The 22,368-nt window shown below is 36.9% G+C and overlaps 2 protein-coding genes across 2 annotated transcripts; one reads left to right on the forward strand and one right to left on the reverse strand.

The window, feature by feature from the left end:
• Positions 1 to 11,075: 11,075 nt before the first annotated feature.
• LOC114265440 (uncharacterized) lies at positions 11,076 to 11,847 on the forward strand. Its single transcript, XM_028206260.2, has one exon. It carries the CDS (start codon positions 11,209 to 11,211, stop codon positions 11,845 to 11,847), a length of 639 nt encoding a protein of 212 aa, XP_028062061.2. The 5' UTR covers positions 11,076 to 11,208.
• Positions 11,848 to 12,550: 703 nt separating this feature from the next.
• LOC145806757 (uncharacterized) lies at positions 12,551 to 21,995 on the reverse strand. The gene is made up of 6 exons (XM_082904555.1): positions 21,714 to 21,995; positions 19,695 to 19,784; positions 19,451 to 19,600; positions 17,356 to 17,489; positions 16,945 to 17,165; positions 12,551 to 12,962 (listed from the first exon to the last, which is right to left on the reverse strand). The coding sequence occupies exons 1-5, from the start codon at positions 21,835 to 21,837 to the stop codon at positions 17,007 to 17,009; spliced, it is 657 nt and encodes a 218-aa protein (XP_082760681.1). The 5' UTR covers positions 21,838 to 21,995; the 3' UTR covers positions 12,551 to 12,962; positions 16,945 to 17,006.
• Positions 21,996 to 22,368: the final 373 nt, after the last annotated feature.

Raw genomic sequence — 22,368 nt, forward strand, 5'->3', positions numbered from 1 at the left:
AATTGTGGGAGGCAAAAAGACGAGTCAACATAAGGCAAGACTGGAATTCTTGGGCTGACAGTGGGAAAGCATCCCCGCCAGAGTCAGTCCAGGATTGTTCGAGTTTGGCTTGGCAGCCCAAGCCCAGACTAGGCCAAGGAGTTTTAGGACAGAAAAGAGGCGGAAGGAAACGTGCCCAAGGAGGACGTAGACCCAGTCAACCCATATTCCTATATTTTAGGCTCAACCAACTCCTAGAAATCTGCACCTAGTGGAGCATAATCTCTAAGGCAAAGGGGCTGGCGTGAGGAGTGGAGGGGGGGGGGGGGAGCCCAACAACCTATAATGGCTAGTAGGAGCAAGCTATAAAAGGGGAGGCAATCAGCACAATTGAGGTATGCATACACTTCCACCTGAATCTCACTAGTGTAATCTTGCACCTTTGTCTAACCTTGCCACTGACTTAGGCATCGGAGGGTCTCCAGGCTGCTCCAGCCACCCGCTTACCTTTATTTGAGTGTGTTTTAGGCCAGGAACCAAGTTATCTCTACCTCGTCACTGTCACAGCCTAAGTGGTTTGATTTTTACCCACTACATAAAATAAATCCATTTTGAAAATAAAATCAATATACAGATTATTTGTAACAGTTAATAGAAATTCAATTCATAATCCATAGAACACCCAACAAATAGAATTCACCAACAATTGAAGAGAATATCTGATACAAACAAAACAAAAGCATGATAAAGTTTAATTTAAATAAAAATTAACAAAATTATCTCACAAAATCAGATTTAAAAAATAGAACGAATTAGATTTAGGGCACAAATCAAAATTAAGCAAGTCCTTAAATAAATAAATAAGCAATGAAATCAATGATTAAAAGAAACTTATACTAATTAATAAGACAAGTCCTCAAATAATTTGTTTTTTAAAAAATAGTGATTTAAAAAAATAATTAGGACACATAAATTAGAGTTAGGGTAAATTACACTAACACGTTCTCTATTCTATTGAAATCACACTATCACCCCTTTATTCTTTGAAATATCATTAATCTCGCCCACCTTAGAATTTTATATAACATATGCACCCATCTGTTAGTTAACTGTGAGTTGACTCAATAACTTTGTTGATGTCATTGGATTAATATTTTAAAATGTCAAAATTGCTTTTATTTAACACATGCACCCATCTGTTAGTTAACTGTGAGTTGACTCAATAACTTTGTTGATGTCGTTGGATTAATAATTTAAAATGTCAAAACTGCTTTATTAATTTTCTTTTCACTGTAATGCTATGCATACAAAGGACCAAGTACAAAATCAAACATAGAAATTGTTCATCCGGATGACCAGGTGGTTGACCGGCTAGAGCTTATTGACTATGCTTATTATTTTGTCAACCGCAATTGTCATCTTGTCGACCGTAACCAGAGCTTGTCGACTGCAGTTATCATCTTGTCGTCCGTTGACCACCTAGTCATCCGATTGGTTGTTCGGATGAACAATTTCTGTGTTTGGCCCTCTGTGTGCGTAGCATTATTGTTCTTCTCAAGATTAGACTATCCCCACAACCAAACTTTCTTATTTTTTTATTTTTTTATTTCCAAACACCATCTGTTTTCCTTGTTACCTCTGTCTATAAACAATAACAGACACCCACTGTGTACTTTCTCTTTTTTCCTTATCTCTCTTCTTCTTCTTCTATGATACAAGTTTATCTTATAATGAGAGTAACACATATACATTTGTGTCCATCACATTATGTTCACCCATTGATTGGTTGGGTAGTTTGCTTTTGAAAATCTACGTGTTCCTATTGTATTAAATGATGAGTTTGTTCCTAGTTTCTTGGTCCAAAAACACTCAATAAAACCCAATACAAATTTGTCATAATGGTAAAGAGAAACAAAGAGAAGAAAGAGGTTCAGTGGAGCCAAGCACAATGGTTTTTCAATTGTTTGTATATATACACACATATAAAATACAAACTTTTGATCTCTTTCACCTTGAGTAACGTAAACCCAAAAAAAGAAACCCAAAATTGGTCTCATTCTGTGCAAAATTATTTCGGATCACAAACGGAGCAAAATTATTTGCAAGCGCAATATGTTCACATTATAATTGTTCAAATTAGGAATACAAAATACAAATTTATACATATAGGTATATATATGCCACTGATATATATCAATCTATACTATTAATAAAGGGATCGTCTTAGTTGGTGCCATCGTCCACTTTAATGCCAAGTGTCCATTTTGTCATTAAAAAACATTATTAGACAAATAATGGACATGAGACTTGAACTATGAGCAAATAGTATAACGAAGAAAACTCTTATTACTTGAATCAAATCCAATATAAATGATAAATATTCTACTTTATTTTTACTTATTTAAATTACATACGCATTACTTGTGCCAACCGCTAGTATGTATATATATATATATATGATACAATCACAATGGTGGTTGAATCTGCTGGTAATGGTATGGTGTTGAAAGAGTAGTGATAGTTGGTGATTATGGAGTTGACATTTAGGAATGATAGTGGGTCGAGTGCTTGGGGTAGTGAAAGGGAGGAGATTGTTGGGATGGTTTTGGGACTGTTGGTTGGGGATGAGGTGGTTTTTTTTATTATTTCTTTCTCTCTCTAGATTTACTTGAAAATTAAGTAATGAAATGAGGGTAATATAATAATTTTATTATAATAATAATCAGAGTTGACTAACAAGGGGTGTTAGTATGATTTCAGAGAATAGAGAGGATGTCAGTGTGATTTCAAAGAAACAGAAGTAGCGTTAATGTAATTTACCCTTAAATTTACCCTTAATCAGAGTTGACTAACAGTTGGTGATTCGATGATTGATGTCATAGAAATCACCTTCCCAATTGCTTCATCACCGTAGAGTTGTCTGAACTTGTTCTTCGTTGCCATTAGCTCCGGTTTCTCAAAGTTTCTTCGAGAGATTCGAACACTTCAGCAAAGAGATGGAGAAGTGCTAAAGTGATAGAATTTCAATTCCTAATATTGTTGAATTTTCAAACTTCACACCTAGGAATGTTTTACAACCAAGAGTTATAGTCACGCATTGATATGTTTAGATATGTATAATCATTTGAATAAATATATTTATAGATATATAATCACAGTTGTAAAGGACTGGTACTGTTGAGTACTAGAGAAAATTTTCTTTTTAATGGCCACCTTTCATACATAGAATTATTAAAATTTCTTGGATTAAAATGTTGCAACTGGACCCAAAAACAAAAGAACACTCTTCATTGGTAGGCTGCAAATTGAGCAGGCTTTATCCGAATACTTGCAAGCAAGTCAAAACTTTCCATGTTTTTAGTTTTATGAACGATTTTGGAGTAATTACCACATATCCAATAAAGCATGTCATTGTGGGCCATTTTTTTTTTCATTCTAATTGGTTTAGGCAGTGAAATCCATTACTCCTTTGCATTGTGTGGCCAGCCATCTTTTTTATGGATTAATTATTTGACAGTCCTATTTTTTTTGATCGGCAAAAGGAAAACTTTATTGATGGAAAAAGAAAATTACATCAATAAAGTGGAGCTTGGAGCTAAAACAAGCTCCAACCTCCAAGTTGGTGAGAAACCAACGAGCTAACACAACAGAGAAAGAAAAGAACCAGAAAAACCAGATAGCTTAGGCACTAGATCCCCAAAACCAGGACGGACAAAACACAGTACTGAAAATGGCACCAATCAGATGATACAGATTTTCTGAGCTATAGAGCCAAACCCCTTGCCTTGAACAGCTGTTTGAGAAGCTTCTAAAATGAACCCAGTGCTTCAACCCACTCATCTCCGTTGAGATCTGATGGGATAGCAGCCAAAAACAAGATATTCTCCTTGGATTAGATACCAGCAGTAGGCCCATTGTGTCTAGCAAATATCAGAACCAGCATGCACCTAATTACTCAATTATCACTACAACCCCCAGCTCTGCACAGCCCAGCCCAGAAGCAGAATTGGAGTGCAAAATTCCAGCAAGAATCAACTTGCAGAAATTATATGCATCACAGAATTCAGAATTCAGACTGAAGCAAAATCCAGCAAATCAGCCAGTCAGCATAACGCCCTCAATGCATAATGCAGAACTTGACACTTTGCAAATTTAACACCAAATCATTCACGGAATAGCAGCAAGAAGGACTGTACGCTCTGAACCACAATGCGATCCTTGTTTTAATAAGTTCACATAGGTTTTCATAATCCATATGTGAGTCCCCAAAAGTGATTTCATTTCTCTGCTTCCATAGAGACCACAACACAGCCAAAGGTAGTAACTTCCAGAGTACCTTCAGTCTTTTTTTCCATCTAAATCCAGACCACCACTGGAACAGACCAGTCAGTGATCCCGGCTGCACCCAAGATACACCCCACCAGCCAATGATATTGGACCAAACTCGCCAGCTAAACGGACAGCGCAGTAGCACATGGGTGGCAGTCTCTAATTCATTTCTGCAGAATTTACAACTAGCATCAGAAGCAGCACTGATTACTCCAATCCTTTGCAAATAGCTAGTGGTCTTGATCCTCCCTTTCCATACTAACCACCCCAGAAATTGCACTTTCGGAGGGGCAGCATTCCTCCATATGAGATCCTCCAAATTTGTAGGCAGAGTAGGGGATAATTCACACCATTTATAGGCAGAGTTAACAGTGAAACTTCCAGACTTATCTGCAGTCCAAACTTTCTGCACAAAAATTTTAAAATTTGGATGAAGGGTCCAGGCATTTAGAAACCTAAAAGGCTTTGGGCCCCAATCTCTCTCATCTTCCATCAGTAAAATGGGACTGTGATCCGAGAGCCTTCTTGGTAAACCCCATAATTTCAAATTAAATTTTTGCAACCAATCTGGGCTGAGGAAAAACCTGTCCAGCCTACTCCATTTGGCACCTTCCTGTGAGTTACACCAGGTGAACTTTCTCCCCAACATTGGTAGGTCACACACTTCCATACTATCTATGAACTCATTAAAGTCCTTCATACCACCACTCCTATGAGAACAGTCCGCCTTCTCAGAAACATATCTAACCTCATTGAAATCACCCCCCAAGCACCAAGGAGCAACAAAACTTTTCTTTAAATTTTTTAGAGTTTCCCATAGTCCTTTCCTGCTAGCACCATCAGTTGGGCCATATACATTAACAATAACACAGGCTAGACTAGAGAAAAGAGTACCTGACAAAATTATAAAATTTCTGTTGATGCAGCAATCCAGGAGTTGAAAGACTTGTGGATTCCAAACACACAGTAAACCACCAGCTGCACCCTCTGAGTCCACAGCCATATATGCCATCTGATCACCAGGCCAACAAGATCTGACAAACTCCTCAGTGATACCAGGTCTCTTTGTTTCTTGAAATAATGCCATATCTACCTTCCTGTCAAGTAGTAATTTTTTAATTTTTCTCCTTTTAATGGACTTGCCCAGCCCTCTAATGTTCCAAGATAAAATCTGCATTAAAACATAAGGATTATACTCCAATACTCCATGGCAGATACAGTTAATCTGCCTTGGTACCCCTTTTACCCAGCACCTCCTTATCTTTAGCTTCCAGTTTCATCAATTTACCGAGCACTTCCTCCTCCTTACCTTTGCATTTCAGCCCAAGTACCTTCCCAATCTGCAAAGATGCTTCTGCCTCGTTAAGGAGTAAATGTCCCGAACCCGATTTGCTTGCCATGGACAACGAAATAGCTGCAGCTACCGACCTGAATATAGCCCCTTTCCTGAAGTTCAGAACTGAATCAACCCCAATTTGTAAGTTCCCTTTCTTCTTTCTCTGATATTTCGCCATCCCACTTGGTTTCTCTTTAATGATATTTTTCCTCTTATGATCCACCACTGCAGAGTTGCAATTTGTTCCACCGTAAGACTCCTTATCCCCTCTAACTTGGATTTCCTTTCCCATGCTATTTTGTCCTACACCCACCTGTGTTGGCTGATCCATTGGGTCACTTAACTCAGATAATCTATGACCCACAGTGTTTCCACACTCTATGACATGGGCCTTACTCAACAATACCTCTATATTGAGTCCAGAAACATCTTTTTGTGGCCCACTAAGACTCCTCATAAAGCCCGTAGTGGCAATTTCATCTGCACTATTCTGATTTCCTTTATTTTGAACTGGACTAGGATTTTGCAATGAGTTGGTTAGCTGAGCCCCGCGTGCTTTGCCTTCACCTCCAAGTTGCTTCTGCAAACAGTCTGACTGACGTGTAGACATGATAGTCTCCTCCACCCTAGACACACTTAGCACCCTATTTCGCCCATTAGTAGCTATATGTTCATCATGTTTTACCGTCGGCCCCCCTTCTACCTCTGCCCCTCTACTGTCCAGTACGCCTCCAACGTGGCCCTCCACATCAGCTTCATCTGCATCCTTCTTGCTCCCCACAGCAGACTGCTGCTCTTGTTCTTGTTCCACACTATTTGAAATTGAATTTTCTGGTTGGGGCTGAACACTATAACATTTGCATTGTTTGTAAACCACCTCTGAAATCACCACCTGGTCTTCACAGACTTTGACTGGGTAATCAACCCCTTTACAGCGCAAGGTGATTGTTGTGTTTATGGACTCCATACACTTGGTAGCAATTCTCACCTTCCCACTTTGAAAAGACCTCATTCTGGATGTGTCCTCATCTATGCCTATGACTTCGCCCCACGATCTTCCAATATTACTAAATGTTTTGCAATTCCATAGATTCAGAGGTACGCCATAGCAGGTGAGCCAAACAAATCTTTCTTGGTCAAGAACCATCCCCTTTTGCCATACCTTGACTGATTGTATGGTTAGTATTTAATTAAGTCTTTTTTTCATTGTTTCTAACTCATAAAGACTTTAAAAATATTTATATATATGTATGACTGTTTTACTTTTATCAAAAAGCGAAAGAAATTGAGAATTGAGAAGCATTAATTGAGTGTTAATAAAAAATTATTAGGTTTTACAAACGCACCACATGACAATATTATCCACCAATCACCAAGTATTATGCATTATGCCTCAATACAAAATTGAAGACCCTAACCTCTCCACCAATTACAAATCTTTTGATAACCACCTAATCATATCTTAAAAGAACTAGATAATTTTTCTTATTCAAGTGGGCATTGCTGGTGTGGCATTTATTTTTATTTTGTTGTTTCAAAACTTAAAATTTTCATAAATTTAATTATACACATTTATTTTTAATAAAAATTAAAATTTTAGAGTCTACACAATTGAAATCTATCTAAGACCAATATTGAATATAAAATTTTATAAAATAAAATACTTTTTTTTAGTTATACGAAACTAATAATTTCTCAATTTGTGAAACTATCTATTTTACTGCAAAAGTTCTTAGTATCTTGCAGTATTAACTGATAATGTTATTAGTTTTTTTAAAAATTTCTCAATTATTTCCAATTTTATAACTGAGAGTTTTTTTTTTCAGTTTTAAAAATATTATTTTTTAAATTGAAAAATTTTGAGAAATTTCTCAGTTTTGCACAGAAATGTTCTATATAACTGTCTCGTCAATTGAGAAATTTCTTCAAACTATTTTTTTTTTCAAATATTAGGAATCATATATTTTAGATAAATTTCATAGTTGCAACCTAATTTTTTAATTTTTGGATGATTTATAATATTTTTTAGTGTAACTTCTTCATTTTAAGTATGATAGTTTTTTCAATTTTGTATGAAATTTTCTCTTAATTAACTCAACTAACTCCATATATTTTATAAGAAAAAATTAGACCAAGTAAATACTATTAGTTAAGTGAGTTAAGAAAACTGACTATTAAAAATAGTTTAAATTTTAAGTTTATATTAAAAACATATTTTTATTTTTATATAATTTTATGTTTAATATTAGTTTTATTTGATGGATGTGTTGATTCTAGAAATATAAATTTTATCAAAAATAAATATATATTGTAAAAATTATGATGTTTTGAAATTTTAAAAATCAAAATAAATGTCACATTACCATAATTTTTTATTTATTTATAAACAATTACAAATGAAGAACAATTATTATTTGAAGGATAATTTTGTCTATTAAAAATTAAAGGGACTTAAAAGAGTAACAAATTTTATCTACGACTTAATGTAGCATAAATTCACAAAATGAGCCTTGTGTAAATGCCGCATAAAATTTTATCTATATGATGTGTTTAATAATTTCTGTATTTGTAAAGGAGTTATTCCCTTAAGAGTTTTGTTAACATGTGTCATAAGGGCTTAGTTAAGAATGCATTAAATAAAGACAATTACACCCACTTGCATGGAAAGAAATAAAAAGTTTAATTTTTTAATTTAAAAAAAATATATTTTTTAAAAATTCAACCAAATAAATCTCTGCCTTGACACTCAATAAGTGTAAGCCGATAACATACATTTAAATGGAAGTGTATTTTAATAAATCTAAATCAAAATTTCATAAATAAATAAATAAATAATTATTGGCAACTACTAACAAAAACATTAATTTATTTTTATCAAACTAACTATTACTTTTTTTTATTTTTTTTACAGAAAAGATATATATATATATATATATATATATATAAATAAAGGGATATGAAGGGGTAAAATGGAAAGAAAATAAAAGATTAGTTTGGTCTGATTATAAAAGAATTTACTGAGTTTAGATAATATTTAAACGTTTTACTTTCGTTCCATATAAGTGGATACAATTGTTCTCATTTAATGCATTGTTAAGATATGCCCTTAAGGTATATGTTAATAAAAAATTATCATACAGATATAAAAAATTTTATCAAATATTTGACCAAATGTATCATATTAGTGTAGGTCCCATAAAATCCCACATGAGTGGGGACTCACACTTATATAAGATATTTGTTCAAATATAAGATAAAATTATTGAAACTTCTAACATTTTTAGTTAACAAAAAAACCCTTCACCAAACATCAAGCATTTAAGGTTGACTTTTTGGACCTTTTGAATTACCAAAGCAAGGAACACTTCGCTTGGAATTTGGAAAGATGAGAGCAAGTGGACAAGTAGTATATGCTAGATTTAAGGGCACATTTGCCTTCCCTAATGTAGAACATCTATAAAAACCTGAGTTACTATGAACCCAAATGTACACGGACTCCCACCAATTCTAATTGCACCAAAGATCAAAATGGCTCAACCTATGGTGCCCCTCTGTGTGTGTCTTGTACTCCTCATAGTGGTGGTGGCTGACGGAGCACCAAAAGCACCTACACCTAAAAATGTCAAGTGTAAAAACAAGAATTTCCCTATTTGTCAGAAAAACAATAATCTCTTTTGCCCTTTGGATTGCCCTAGCAATTGCGCTGTGGATTGTGCTACTTGTCAAGCTGTGTGTACGGTGCCGCCGCCACCGCCGCCGCCACCACCACCACCGCCACCAAAACAGAAAACACCACATTCACCACCTCCTCCTCGTAGTCCACCACCACCAAAACAAAAAACACCTCCTCCTCGTAGTCCACCGCCACCAAAACAAAAAACGCCACATTCACCACATCCTCCTCGTAGTCCACCACCACCAAAACATTCACCACCTCCTCATCGTAGTCCACCACCACCAAAACAAAAAACGCCACATTCACCACCTCCTCCTCGTAGTCCACCGCCACCAAAACAAAAAACGCCACATTCACCACATCCTCCTCGGAGTCCACCACCACCAAAACATTCACCACCTCCTCATCGTAGTCCACCGCCACCAAAACAAAAAACGCCATTCACCACCTCCTCATCATACACCTTATCCTCCACCACCGCCATCATCTCCTATTTCCACTCCACCGCCACCTCTTACTGAGGTTCCTACATCATCACCATCACCTCCTCCTTCCAGTGTACCCACAACTCCACCTACTCCTATCTCCACTCCACCGCCACCTCCTACTGAGGTTCCTACACTACCACCTCCTCCCAGTGTTCCTACATTGTTACCACCACCTTCTCCTTCTAGTGTGCCCACACCTCTACCTACTCCTATCTCCACTCCACCGCCACCTCCTACTGAGGTTCCTACACTACCACCTCCTCCTAGTATTCCTATATCATCACCACCACCTCCTCCTCCTTCCAGTGTGCCCACATCTCCACCTACTCCTATTTCCACTCCACCGCCACCTCCTCCTAGTGTTCCAACATTTTCACCACCACCCCCTCCTTCCAGTGTACCCATACCTTCACTTGCTCCAATCTCCACTCCACCGCCACCTCCAATTGAGGTTCCTACACTGCCACCTCCTCCTAGTGTTCCTACATTTTCATCACCACCTCCTCCTTCCAGTGTGCCCACACCTCCACTTACTCCAATCTCTACTTCATCGCCACCTCCTACGGAGGTTCCTACACTGCCACCTCCTCCTAGTGTTCCTACATCGTCACCACCACTTCCTCCTTCCAATGTGCCCACACCTCCTCCTATTCCTATTTCTACTCCACCGTTGCCATCTTTAACTCCGCCACCTTCGACTGATATCAAGAAAGCTAGATGCATGAATAAGGCTTATGAAGCGTGCTATTGGAGAGAGTTTACATGTCCCATTGCTTGTCCAGAGCAATGTGAGGTTGATTGTGTCACATGCAATCCTGTTTGCAGTAAGTTTCTCATTCTCTCTTGTTTTTTCTTTTTTTTTGGCCCCTCTTTTAAATGGAAAATATTTTGTATAAATCAATTTTTTGTTTAATTGTTTAGAATAAGTCTACAAACACCACTTTGTCACAAAATTAGATATGGCATATAATACATATTTTAAAAGTGATCACATCTCATTAATAAATCTCGTAAATCTTATCTATTTATATGTATTTTTTGTGTGATTCTATAAATATCCAATTATTAATTCTTTAATCATATTATCAAGATAAGAGCTTATTTGCCATATAATTGATAATTTAAAGACAAATTCTAAAAATATGTCTCCCATATCAATTTTTAAAATTATTTTTCTTATCATTAAAAAAACTATACTAAAAAATTACATATTTAAACTTTTGAAATTGATTACCCGCGCAGACTGCAATCGGCCGGGAGCAGTTTGCCAGGACCCACGTTTCGTGGGCGCCGACGGAATCGCGTTCTACTTCCATGGCAAAAAGGCCCAAGACTTCTGCATAGTCACCGATTCCAATCTCCACATCAACGCTCACTTCATCGGCAAACGCAACTCCAACATGAAGAGAGACTTCACATGGATCCAATCTCTAGGAATCCTCTTCGACTCTCACAAACTCTCCATCGCTGCCCAAAAAACCCCAATCTGGGACGACTCTGTCGACCGACTATCCCTCTCCTTCGACGGCGAACCGGTTCTCCTCTCCGCCTTCTCCGGCGCCACCTGGCACCCCTCCGCCGTCTCCGGCGTCTCCATCACCAGATCTCGCGATGCCAATTCAGTGGTGATCGAAGTCGAAGAGAATTTCAAAATAAAAGCGAATGTTGTTCCGATTACTGAGAAAGATTCGAGAGTGCATAACTACGGAGTCACCGAAGAGGATTGTTTCGCACATTTAGACCTAGGGTTTAAGTTTTACTCGCTCAGCGGCGGCGTTAATGGCGTTTTGGGGCAGACTTACGGCGGCGATTATGTGAGCAAGGTGAAGATGGGGGTTGTGATGCCGGTTTTGGGCGGTCATAAGGAATTTGGATCTTCGAGCCTCTTTGCTGTAGATTGTGCTGTTGCGAGATTCAATGGGAGCTTCAATTCGTCAGGGGGTTTCGAGTATGGTGATTTGAATTGTGGGAGTGGAATGGATGGTAGAGGAGTCACTACAAGAATTAACACTTTTGGCAACAAAAAAATTGGTCGCTAAAAGTCTATTTTTGGTCGGCAAAAGTTATCCGCGACCAATTTTTTTTGTCGCTAGTTTGGTCGCCAATTGAGGGTCGGCAAAAGTAATTCGCGACCAAAATTTTCATTGGTCGGGAAAAGTTACATTTGCCGACTAAATTTTTGGTCGCTAAATATTTATTTACTGCGACTAATTCATTTTGTCGCTAAAACATTTTGGTCGCGAAAAGTTTCCTTTTGCCGACCAAATTTCTTAGTCGCCAATTGTCACATTTCACGACCAAAATTAGTTTGGTCGCCAATTGTGACATTTCGCGACCAAAAATTTTGGTCGCCAATTGTGACATTTTGCGACCAAAATTAGTTTGGTCGCCAATTGTGGCATTTCGCGACCAAAAATTTTGGTCGCCAATTGTGACATTCTGCGACCAAAATTAGTTTGGTTGCCAATTATGACATTTCGCGACCAAAATTTTTGGTCACCAATTGTGACATTTCACGACCAAAATTAGTTTGGTCGCCAATTGTCACATTCCGCGACTAAAAATTTTGGTCGCCAATTGTCACATTTGGTCGCCAACATCCAACAAAATAAACCTGTAATTTATAATAATCCATCCAATTTATTCAATATAATCTGTAATTTGCAAAAATCATTCAAACCAACAAATAAATTGAATCATGAACATTCAACAAAATACATAGATCAACCATTTCTGAACCTGTTTAATTAAAATCAGCAACTATTATAAGTTTTCATCCACAAATAATTCCAAACTACATATTTCATCTAACATAAAAATTTAAGACATAACAAATACTTGTTATTATGTTTAAAATTTTTATCCATGTACATCAACCGAAAAATATAACTACTAGTCTACTAAATATTTTCTATACACACCCATCCAAAAATATAACTATTAGTGTATCCAAAAATATAACTACTAGTCTACCCTTTTTCTACCCATATCGAATCTCTAATCTCCTGGACTGATAGTCAGTGCAATTTGAACATGAAACAAGTTCTCTGTAAGTGCTGGATGCAGGAAACCATCCTTCCAAATCATACTTCTTTGCAGCTGCATCATTCAAAGCACTGGAAACAATAGCCACAATTTGATAGGGTAGTTTTAGCTGCAATAGAGAGAATTATGTCATACTTGTTGGAAAGAAAAATGCATAATTAAATAGAGAAAAATCAATTCGTCATCAGCAGGAGCCCATATATAGGACCCTCGAATTTCTTTGGCCTCAAGTGGCAGACTTTTTAGCATTAACCAAACAAAACAACCAATTCCAAAATCACTCATCTTACATGACATTACAAAACCTGGTAAGATAATCTATATGAGTACTATAAGAAACAATATCAAGCATCTCCGGATTAAAAAAAAATGAATATGGTCTCTACCTGACTCTCTGCTTAAATCTAGTAACTATTAATAACCTGCAGGTATATGGCTGGTACTTTATTAGGGAGGTGGGTTGAATGTTACGAACCTTATACTAGCTCATTGAGTGAGTGATGTGAGATTTGTGGGTTGAGTGGGGTGAGCCTCAAATTTTTAACTAATGCTCTCAGTGCAGGTTAATTTTTTGCAGGTTGCTGTATGATCTGTAGGGATGTGAGTTAAGTGTTGTAAGATCCTAAATAGGTTTGAGTGAGTGTGGTGAGCTTTGAGGGTTGAGTGATGTAGCCATACAGTTTTTTTTTTATTGCCAGAGCCATTGGTTGAGATTGCCTTAACCATTGGATCTTGAATTCTAATACATGTTTCAGGTTTGGAGGTGATAATTTCTGTGCGGCTAGGAAATGGACCTCTACCTGAGAATCATGGGTTCAAGACAGTCAACTCATTCTCAGAGATCTAAGATTTAGGTGTGTTCCCTGTAAGCTTACTTTAACACGACATAGTTCTAATTAATGATGATATACTACATCAATAAACAAATTCTCTTCTGATAAACTTGCCACTTATGTTTTGTTGCTGCACTACTATTTTCAACAACACAAAAAAAAGGAGGGGGGATTTCCTTTTCGGTTAATGACTTGTCTGGATTTTTTGTTTTTTATTTTTGGTCGGCTAAGCTTTGTCAATTTCCTGTTTAACTCTGGCTATTAACAAGTGAAAATAGGGAAACAAATTTTTACACAAAAAAATGTAAAATGATCAATCTAAGTTGAATGGTCTGATGTTCATAATTGAATAAAATATCTCTAAATGGTCCCAAAGTTAGCGGAATGATGGAAAAAAATGGTAAACCTCTCTATCTATGTCAATACGACTGATGGAAAAATGCTACCAACATGGCCGGAAAAAAAAAAAAAAAAAACAGAGCAGGGGGCAAAAATGATGGGTTCAATATTGCATGTTGTGTAAACTCTTAATTGATGGGTTCAATACTTTGTGCCACATCAAAGTCTATGTTAGCATCCTTCACCTCCCCGACAGAGGCCACACCATGTTCATAATGAAGAATAAAAGTGACAAAAAGCACTTTGCAAAATGTAAGGAGATTCTTTGACAACTTTGCCAAAAATTTCAAAGAAGCCATTGTCAAATGCAAGACAAAGATTGACTCAACCATTGCAAAAGCTAAAACTTTCATGTTGTCAATGTTGGGCTTATTTTGCTCTTCGGTGTGAAAGCTGATAAGACAGCTGCAATACCAGCAGCAATACCAGCAACTGGTCTACCAATGCTGCAGATGCACTCACAAAAACACAGCTCCAGACTATAGTTGATTAGATAAAGAGTTTGTTATAGTGGTTGTTAGAGTGGATGCATGTGTTAGTTAGTTGTAACTGTCTTAGAGCTGTATATATACATTATGTAAATGACAATACTGATCTATCAAAGATATGAATTGAATAATGAAGTGTTTCTCCATGTGTTTCTCCATGGTCTACCAATAATGAAGTGTTTCACCAAATGGATAAATTGGCTTCCTTATAAGAAGGTGGTTCAAAATCTGCAAAAAAAAAAAAAAAATGAGGAGAAGAAGACTTGATGACAGAGAAAGAAGCTTTAGATCAAGTGATCATAGGATGAGTGTTGGTAGGAGGAGGTGAAGGCTACAAAGGAAGTTGTATAGAAATGGACTGTATAGGTATAGAAGGATTAGGGGAGACAGCAAGATCAGATGGGTCTGAAGAAGTAGGTTGCAGAGGGATAGAAGTAGCTTGAAAAAATGGACTAGGCTGTGGCAAAAGGGAACTACGCTGTGGAATGGCAGCACTGGACTGTGGACCTGCAGAATTGAGCTGTAGAGTTGGAGGCTGCAGGCATACCTGGGCAGCAGGACAACAGAACTGGGCTGCTGGATGGAAAAACTAGGCTGCAGAGCAGCAGAACCTGGGTGAGCAGTAAAACTGGGCTGTACAGAACTGGGCTGTTTAGAAGTATCTCTAAGCAGTAAGGATCAAGATTTGCATATTTATTTTAATAGTAAGTTGGTTCTATTTTTTTTTAAATCTATTGTAATGTATCTATTTATTCTTGCAATTCATAGGATTCCTCGAGCCATACATAGAGGATGGCCACTCAAACGGATGGAAGCACTAGCTTTACTGAAGGAGATATACTCTTGGCTTCCTCAAAGAACATGTGAATTGCAAAAAAAACATGGGTTTAAAGGATGAACATTCTTTTTCTTAAATTTCTAATATTTTTTTCATTCCTTCTTTCTCATCTCTCTGTTAGATGATTGATTGGAACAATATCTTAGTCATAGACAAACAAAATTGATGGTAAGGGACAGACACGTAGCATAGCTTAAGTTTATTATAAAGTTTCACACACAAATATTTTCCAAGCACGTAATAGTGTGCTCTAATAACTTCTATCTTACGGAATTCGAGAATATTCTTTCATCAGAACTTGTAGCTTCGAAAAGTTGGGAATGCCAATTAAATTCTACTCCATGGACAAAATTACACTAATTTCTAAAGTGAGATAGACAGCATTGTGTATGCTATGCTTTGTTTATTGCTGAAAGACTATGGAGTACACCTCATGTGAAAGATACCCTCGTCATTAGATTATTTTTTAGAGAAAAACATGCATTACACCTACCATCTTGTTGTTTGGTCTATATAATTCTATTGTAAATAATCATGTTTTGGGTGTCTACCTATCTAACATGAAATCATCAAAACAAGTTAAACTTGTGATGGACACTCCATATTTGGAGACATCTGACCCACGAACAAGGTGGACACTCCATATAGCTAAATTTATAATCCTACAATTTTCTCAACAGTTATAGATCTAAATAATCATAGTAAACAAACAAAGAAACATCTAATCTTGTTGAATCCACATGCTCAGATGCAATGCATACATATAATAGCTTTGGAAACTCCTTTGCAAAGGCTCAGCCGATGGTGACATCAACAAATCCAAGAGGCAATTCCTAGTCCATTTTGTCAGGTGGTGTGGTGAGGGGCTTAATGTATTTTTTCGCACAAAAAATTCTTATCAATTCACTAGGAGAATCTTATCTGTTCCTAAGCTTGCTTAAGTCTATAAAATGTTTCATTTCACAAAAACCAATTATCTTAACCAATTTTGTCCTAAATTTGTTTGTATTTTTACTAGTTTGCTGATATTGTAAAGATTGTTGGCAAGACCGGATATCATCATTTAATATGGTTTCCAAAACCTAGATAGAATATTTTGAAGGCAAATCACAAATAACTTTAATCTAACAACATTTTCTTTATGCAAATATCGAGCCACTTTAAGCATCTATAGTTTCCTTGTCCATAGAATATTTTGGAAGCAAATCACAAAAGCTTCCAATATATACTGTCAACACACAAATTCACATTTATTTCTTACACGGTTCTATTTATTTGGTTCTGTTATTATAAGTGTGTGTATATAACACATGTAGCTACAAAACTAAACAAAGGCAAATTAGGTGGAGAAACACCTTTTTTTTTTTTTCCATAACACTCGAGATTGAGTTAAAGATTTCTGCATACTTGAATTTGAAATTAATGAAATCCCTAGCATCAAAATTCAAAAGACTTGCAATCATTTTCTCATACTTTCTCAGCAATCAAACAGTTGTAAAAACAAAAACTGGATTTCCAGAAAGAGATAGATACCTTTCAACACAGTCCCTGAGAATCTGCTCGGTTTTCTCACACTTTCTGATGAATTTGTCGGGCTAGACTTCTTCGGTTGTGCAGTGCGATTTGACGATCTTTGTGGTGGAGCATCGATCGTCAGATCTAGGGTTTGAATTATCCTCGAGTTTCAAGATTCTCTTCTCAAAGTGCTGACTATAAGCTTCAGTGTCAGACCCTCCAAAATGTTTCATTTCTGACTGCACATAAGTCACAGAAACAATTTTAAGAAAAACAGTGTAAATTGCAAGAATGGAATACAAAATAAAATCTATTTCCAAACATTCACCAATTGTCAAATATAAAAAATTTCCAAGGAATCAAATAAATTTCACAAAAATTGTTCAGAAAAAATTACAGTGGCAGATCAAAGGAGCAGGGAAAAATTACACTGTGTCTTATGTTGGGTGACAAGAACAGCTGGCTACTTAGTTTAGTTGTTACATCAGCATGTTTACCAATTTCTTCTTTCATGCTCCTACAGTTCCCCCTCCTTGTGGATCTCATGTCTTCAACATATAGACCTGGCATTTTCGGCAAGCAAAGTAATCGGTCTTTTTATTAAGATCAACAACAAGATGGTGAATGTTTTGTCCCTTAATTCTCATGCTGACATGTGTCTAGTCTTAAAGATCAATTACGACTCCGTTGGCCTTCTGTTTTGTATGGATTCTCTCTCCACCCAACAAATATGACTCATCTAAACCTGAAAATAGGAACAAAATTAGACAGATCGACCATCTATCATCATCAAAGATTTCATGTTCTTGGCAATTGACACATACTATTTACAGATACTGGCAATCAAAAGTATTCGGAAGGAGCCATTTGTATCATTCATGCCCGCAAACTAGATGTATGAACAAAACCAGCAAGATGTAAAATAGGGAAATTTGTGAATTGGGCTTACCTTAATTACACAACATATAGGTAGTTTATATGTGACATTATATATATATATATATATATATATATATATGGTGTTGTTAATATTAAAACATGAGAAAGAGGGTGATTCGCCGCATTGTCTTCGTCGTCGACGATTGGTAGCGGATCTCATGAAATTCGTAGCGCAACTGCGACGGCGAGCAGATCTGGTTGCCGTTGGCATACTCCAACCAGGCAGATCGTGCAATCAGCTCCGTTGAACTTTGAGATGCAGCAGATCAGCCACTGTCAAACATTTACAGTGGCTGGATCTTACTATGGCTCCTTTTCGGGGCTGCGGAGCAGCCACCTTGTGGCGATGATTTGGTCTGACCACGGTGATGAAGCCGAAACACAGATTAAGGTGCGCAGCAAGGTGGCGAGGACAACCACGAAGTCGGAAGGTATGGCAGATGAGTTGTGAATGGGGACAGGCTTATGGAACAGGGGACCCGAAGCCTTGATTTGGACTGCATGAATGACAATTATGGAAAGCGATACACATATAAATGAAGCTAATATAAACTAAGTAGTGGAATATGGATACTACTCCATGGAAGTGCAACTCAAGTTTGTGAAATCTCATGATCAAATTGTCAACATATTCACAAAACCTCTCAAGTTTGCTTGGCGTTACAAAAAATCAAGTTTAAAAGGGGTGTTGAAATAATAAACATAATTTAGTTAAGTTAATTTACACATTTTCTAGAAGTATATATTTATGTTTTGTTCATTTATTTTTGGGGTTCATGTATTTCTAGAGTGAATATATTTAGGTATACTTCATTGGATATACAAATTGATTTATTTCTACGCTTGCCTATTAGAGCCTATAAATGCCTCATGTAATCAGATTTTCTAACTGGAATCAAACATTCAGTGCCTAGAATTCCTCCTCTTTCAATCCTTCTAGCACTTGTAGAGTCCTTCATGGTGTTCCAGAGGAATAAATCCCTGCCAGGCATTAAATAAAACTGTGCGAGCATAGTCCATTGTTGGGTCCAAGGAGCGAGCTAAGGTGATGAGTTTGGTGGATAATAGGAGGCTTTTGTGGGACTCACTTGTGAGGATCAGAACATGGATTCATTTGAGGTCTGAAAAAGAAGAACAAGAATTCAAAAGGTAGTTAAAAGGGAGGGAGTGGTAGTTAGTATGGAAGTGAGATGGGACATACAATATGGGCTTAAGTTTTCTAAGGACTGTGAGGAAGGAAGTGGCTAACATCATCTTCACATCCCTTTGATAGCAGATAGCAATATGGGCTTAAGTTTTCTTTCAATTGCATCGATAAAATACTTTATCACACTAATTTTGTAGTTTTAAAACTATATTCTTGACTAGTTAAATTTTGCTATTGAAGTTTGAGAACCATTTCCTTGAACAAACTGGAACTTTGCTCCAAACTTTAAAATGGGGGGATTCAGCTAATATTTTAACTGAAAAGTACTACCAATAACAGAAATGCAAAACAGAAATCATGTCTGATTTGATTCCAAAACTAAAAATAACAAAAAACTTCAAACCACAAAAAACAATGAATGGCAAAATAAGGACTCACGGAATTCATTGATGGGACCAAAAATTTCTTCAACTTTGCCAATCTGGGTCTTGTTTTGAAGATAAATTGGAGCATTAAAGTAAGGTATTTTCTCATTGGTGAGCTTAGTCACTGCATCGCCCTCGCAAGCATGAAGAAACGTCGAAATCTCTACACATACATCACAAAATATTCACATTCAAACATCATGAATCCATATAACTAATGCAAATACATATATATGTAAGAACAGAACAGAACAGACCAGCTTCCTCGCAGACATGTAGCTCCTCTTCTACTTCTTCTTCCAGTAGCTTACAGAACCAGTTTGAACCCCTTTGACAGGAAATTATCCCTGCAATAAACAAAATCCAACATATGATGCATCAAGTGACATGAAGGTCACTTAGGAAAGAGGCATTAGAATTTTCATGTCTTACTGCATATAACACTACTGGATGAGAACTCCAGGCTTCCACAAGCAACTGAAATGCATATTGAATAAATGCAGTAGCACTCCATATATGCCATATACACATTTTGTTATTTGAAAAGCCATATACATTATATGTATTCTAGAAGATGTGGGAAATCATCCCTGGAGATGGTAGGAAAGTTAAATTCTGGCATGACCTAATGTGGGGATGTTCCCTTATCGGTGGGGCTTTTCCCGACTAGTTTCAGATTGCAGTGGATAAGGATGCCTTGGGTCTCAAACTACATAAGGATCACTAATACATCATAGTATTTACATTATTAGAATTTGGAGGCAATGGGTGACTCATTCACATTCTTTATGAGGAGAATGGTGCATGGCCAAGGGAGAATAGGATGGTGTGGAAAGCTAATGGTGAGAGATTATCTGTTAAATCGCTAAAATGGGATTCAACGGGTACCACCGACAAGTCATTCCATGGGACAATATCAAGAAAGTTGGGGTTCACATGAAGGTGTTTGTATGGACTGCAACCTTAGATTCCATCTTGACTTTGGACACATTGGGAAAGCGGGTGAGATGCTTCCTAATTGGTGTTACATGTGTAGTGGCATTCCAACATGGTTAGTCTTTTGGAGTTTACTATTTTCTATTTTTCAAGTTTGTTAGGTCATGTTGCACACAATGATTCATCTCTATGACGGTCGAGCAATAGGCCATAAAAGGGTAAAAAAGCCATGGATGGTGGTGCCTCTGTGCTTCAAGGGTTACATTTGGAAGGAACAAAACCGCCGCACCTTTGAGGATGTAGAATTGGATATGCATAGTCTCAAAAAAGCTCTTTTACGATTACATTGTTCTCATTTTTGGTTACATGAGAAGTTTTGTGACTGTTTAGTCGCTTCTATTGATTTCATAAAAAAATAAAAATTCTTTTGTTGATGTGATATAGCTAGCTTTTCTTTAATACCCCTACTATGTAGATGTTGAACCCCATTTCTAGAACCTTTAATTGAATTGTTTACCTATGAATATATATACATAAATATAGCTTAATCTTTTCTTCATCTTTTTTCTTTTTTGTCGCATGGTATACGTCAAAAAAATTTTGTGGGGGTTACATGTTAGTTGGGAAGGGAGAATAACAAAGGGATATAACTTAATCTAATTGCAAATAGCATAATTTTTACCATGTTAACTTCTTTTTTTTCTTTAAACTTTTTTAAATATGGCTTGCATGAAACCAGCAGTGATTGCAAGATATATCCTCGTGTCACAAATATGTCTATAATAAACAAGACAAAAGCACGACAAAGGAAGCAATTAGAATTTAAAATTTAAAAAAGCTAATTGACTTGGATGTTAATGTACAATATATTGATCTAATCTGTTTGTTCTTACTTAGCTCCAGAGCAGCCACTATGGCCCCAAATGTAACAGAACAACTAAAAAATAATTAATTGATAGTTTTGAAACACTCAAATGCAATGTATGCATCCCCAAGAACGAACCTGCTTACCCAAACACATAAAAATCAACTTGTAAACAAGTCCAAAATTTCAGAAAAGGCCAAATTGAGACAGAAAAAAGGGAAGTGTATGTATAATTAACATGACTTACAAAAATTGGGAAGTGTATGTATAATTAACATGATTTACAAAAATTGGAAGCCCTAAAACATGTATAGATTCTTGGGTGGAATTGTGGAGTCAATTCTTTGAGGCAATTTATCGAACATGTAGAGGACATTAGAGAAAACCCTCTACACATTGAAAAACCTATCATCAAGCAATCTACAAAAGCAAATACAAACAAAAACAGATTAAAATTGAAATGTTAATGGGTTACCTGGAAGAGGGTTCGACGTGCCTGACGAGACCAGGAAGTTTGGGGAGCAAGACAGAAACAGGGGATTTGAGAGCAGAGGAAGGAGAAGAGAGGTTTTCGTCTTTGCAGAGGTAGCAAATGACATCGACCATGCAGACTTTTCCGACACAGCGACACTCCTCGGCGGCGGATTTGGAGTGGTCACAGGTCCATACGCTGAGGCAGGTGTCGGAGGAGGATTTGAGGGCGGACAAGGCGTCGGCCACGGTGGCGGAGATTGAGAGAGATTTGAGAGGCAGCTTGCCTAGGCAGAGGTCAGCTACCTCGAATGCTAGCAAGCGAACTGCCATACAAAACTGAATATGGGGGTTTTTTGAGAGAGAGAAAGAGAAGATGTGGAGGAGGATTCTTAGATAGATAGAAAGAGAGAAAGAAAGGCTGAGACTTGGCAGTGAGGCTTGGTAGAGAGAGTGGGCACCGATTGAGAGAAAGAAAATTCAAATCCCGCCCCACAGAAAATCAAATTTCCCTCCCAAATTTTTTGCGACTAAAATACCATATTAGTCGCAAAAAATGTACCTTTACCGACAAAATTTTTTAGTCGCCAAATCTCAATCAACGGCGACTAAAATATTAGTCGCTAAAAGTACTAAGTTGGCGACTAATTTTTTTTTGT

Source organism: Camellia sinensis, chromosome 14, assembly GCF_055761805.1.
Source record: "Camellia sinensis isolate YWXY chromosome 14, ASM5576180v1, whole genome shotgun sequence".
NCBI lineage: Eukaryota > Viridiplantae > Streptophyta > Magnoliopsida > Ericales > Theaceae > Camellia > Camellia sinensis.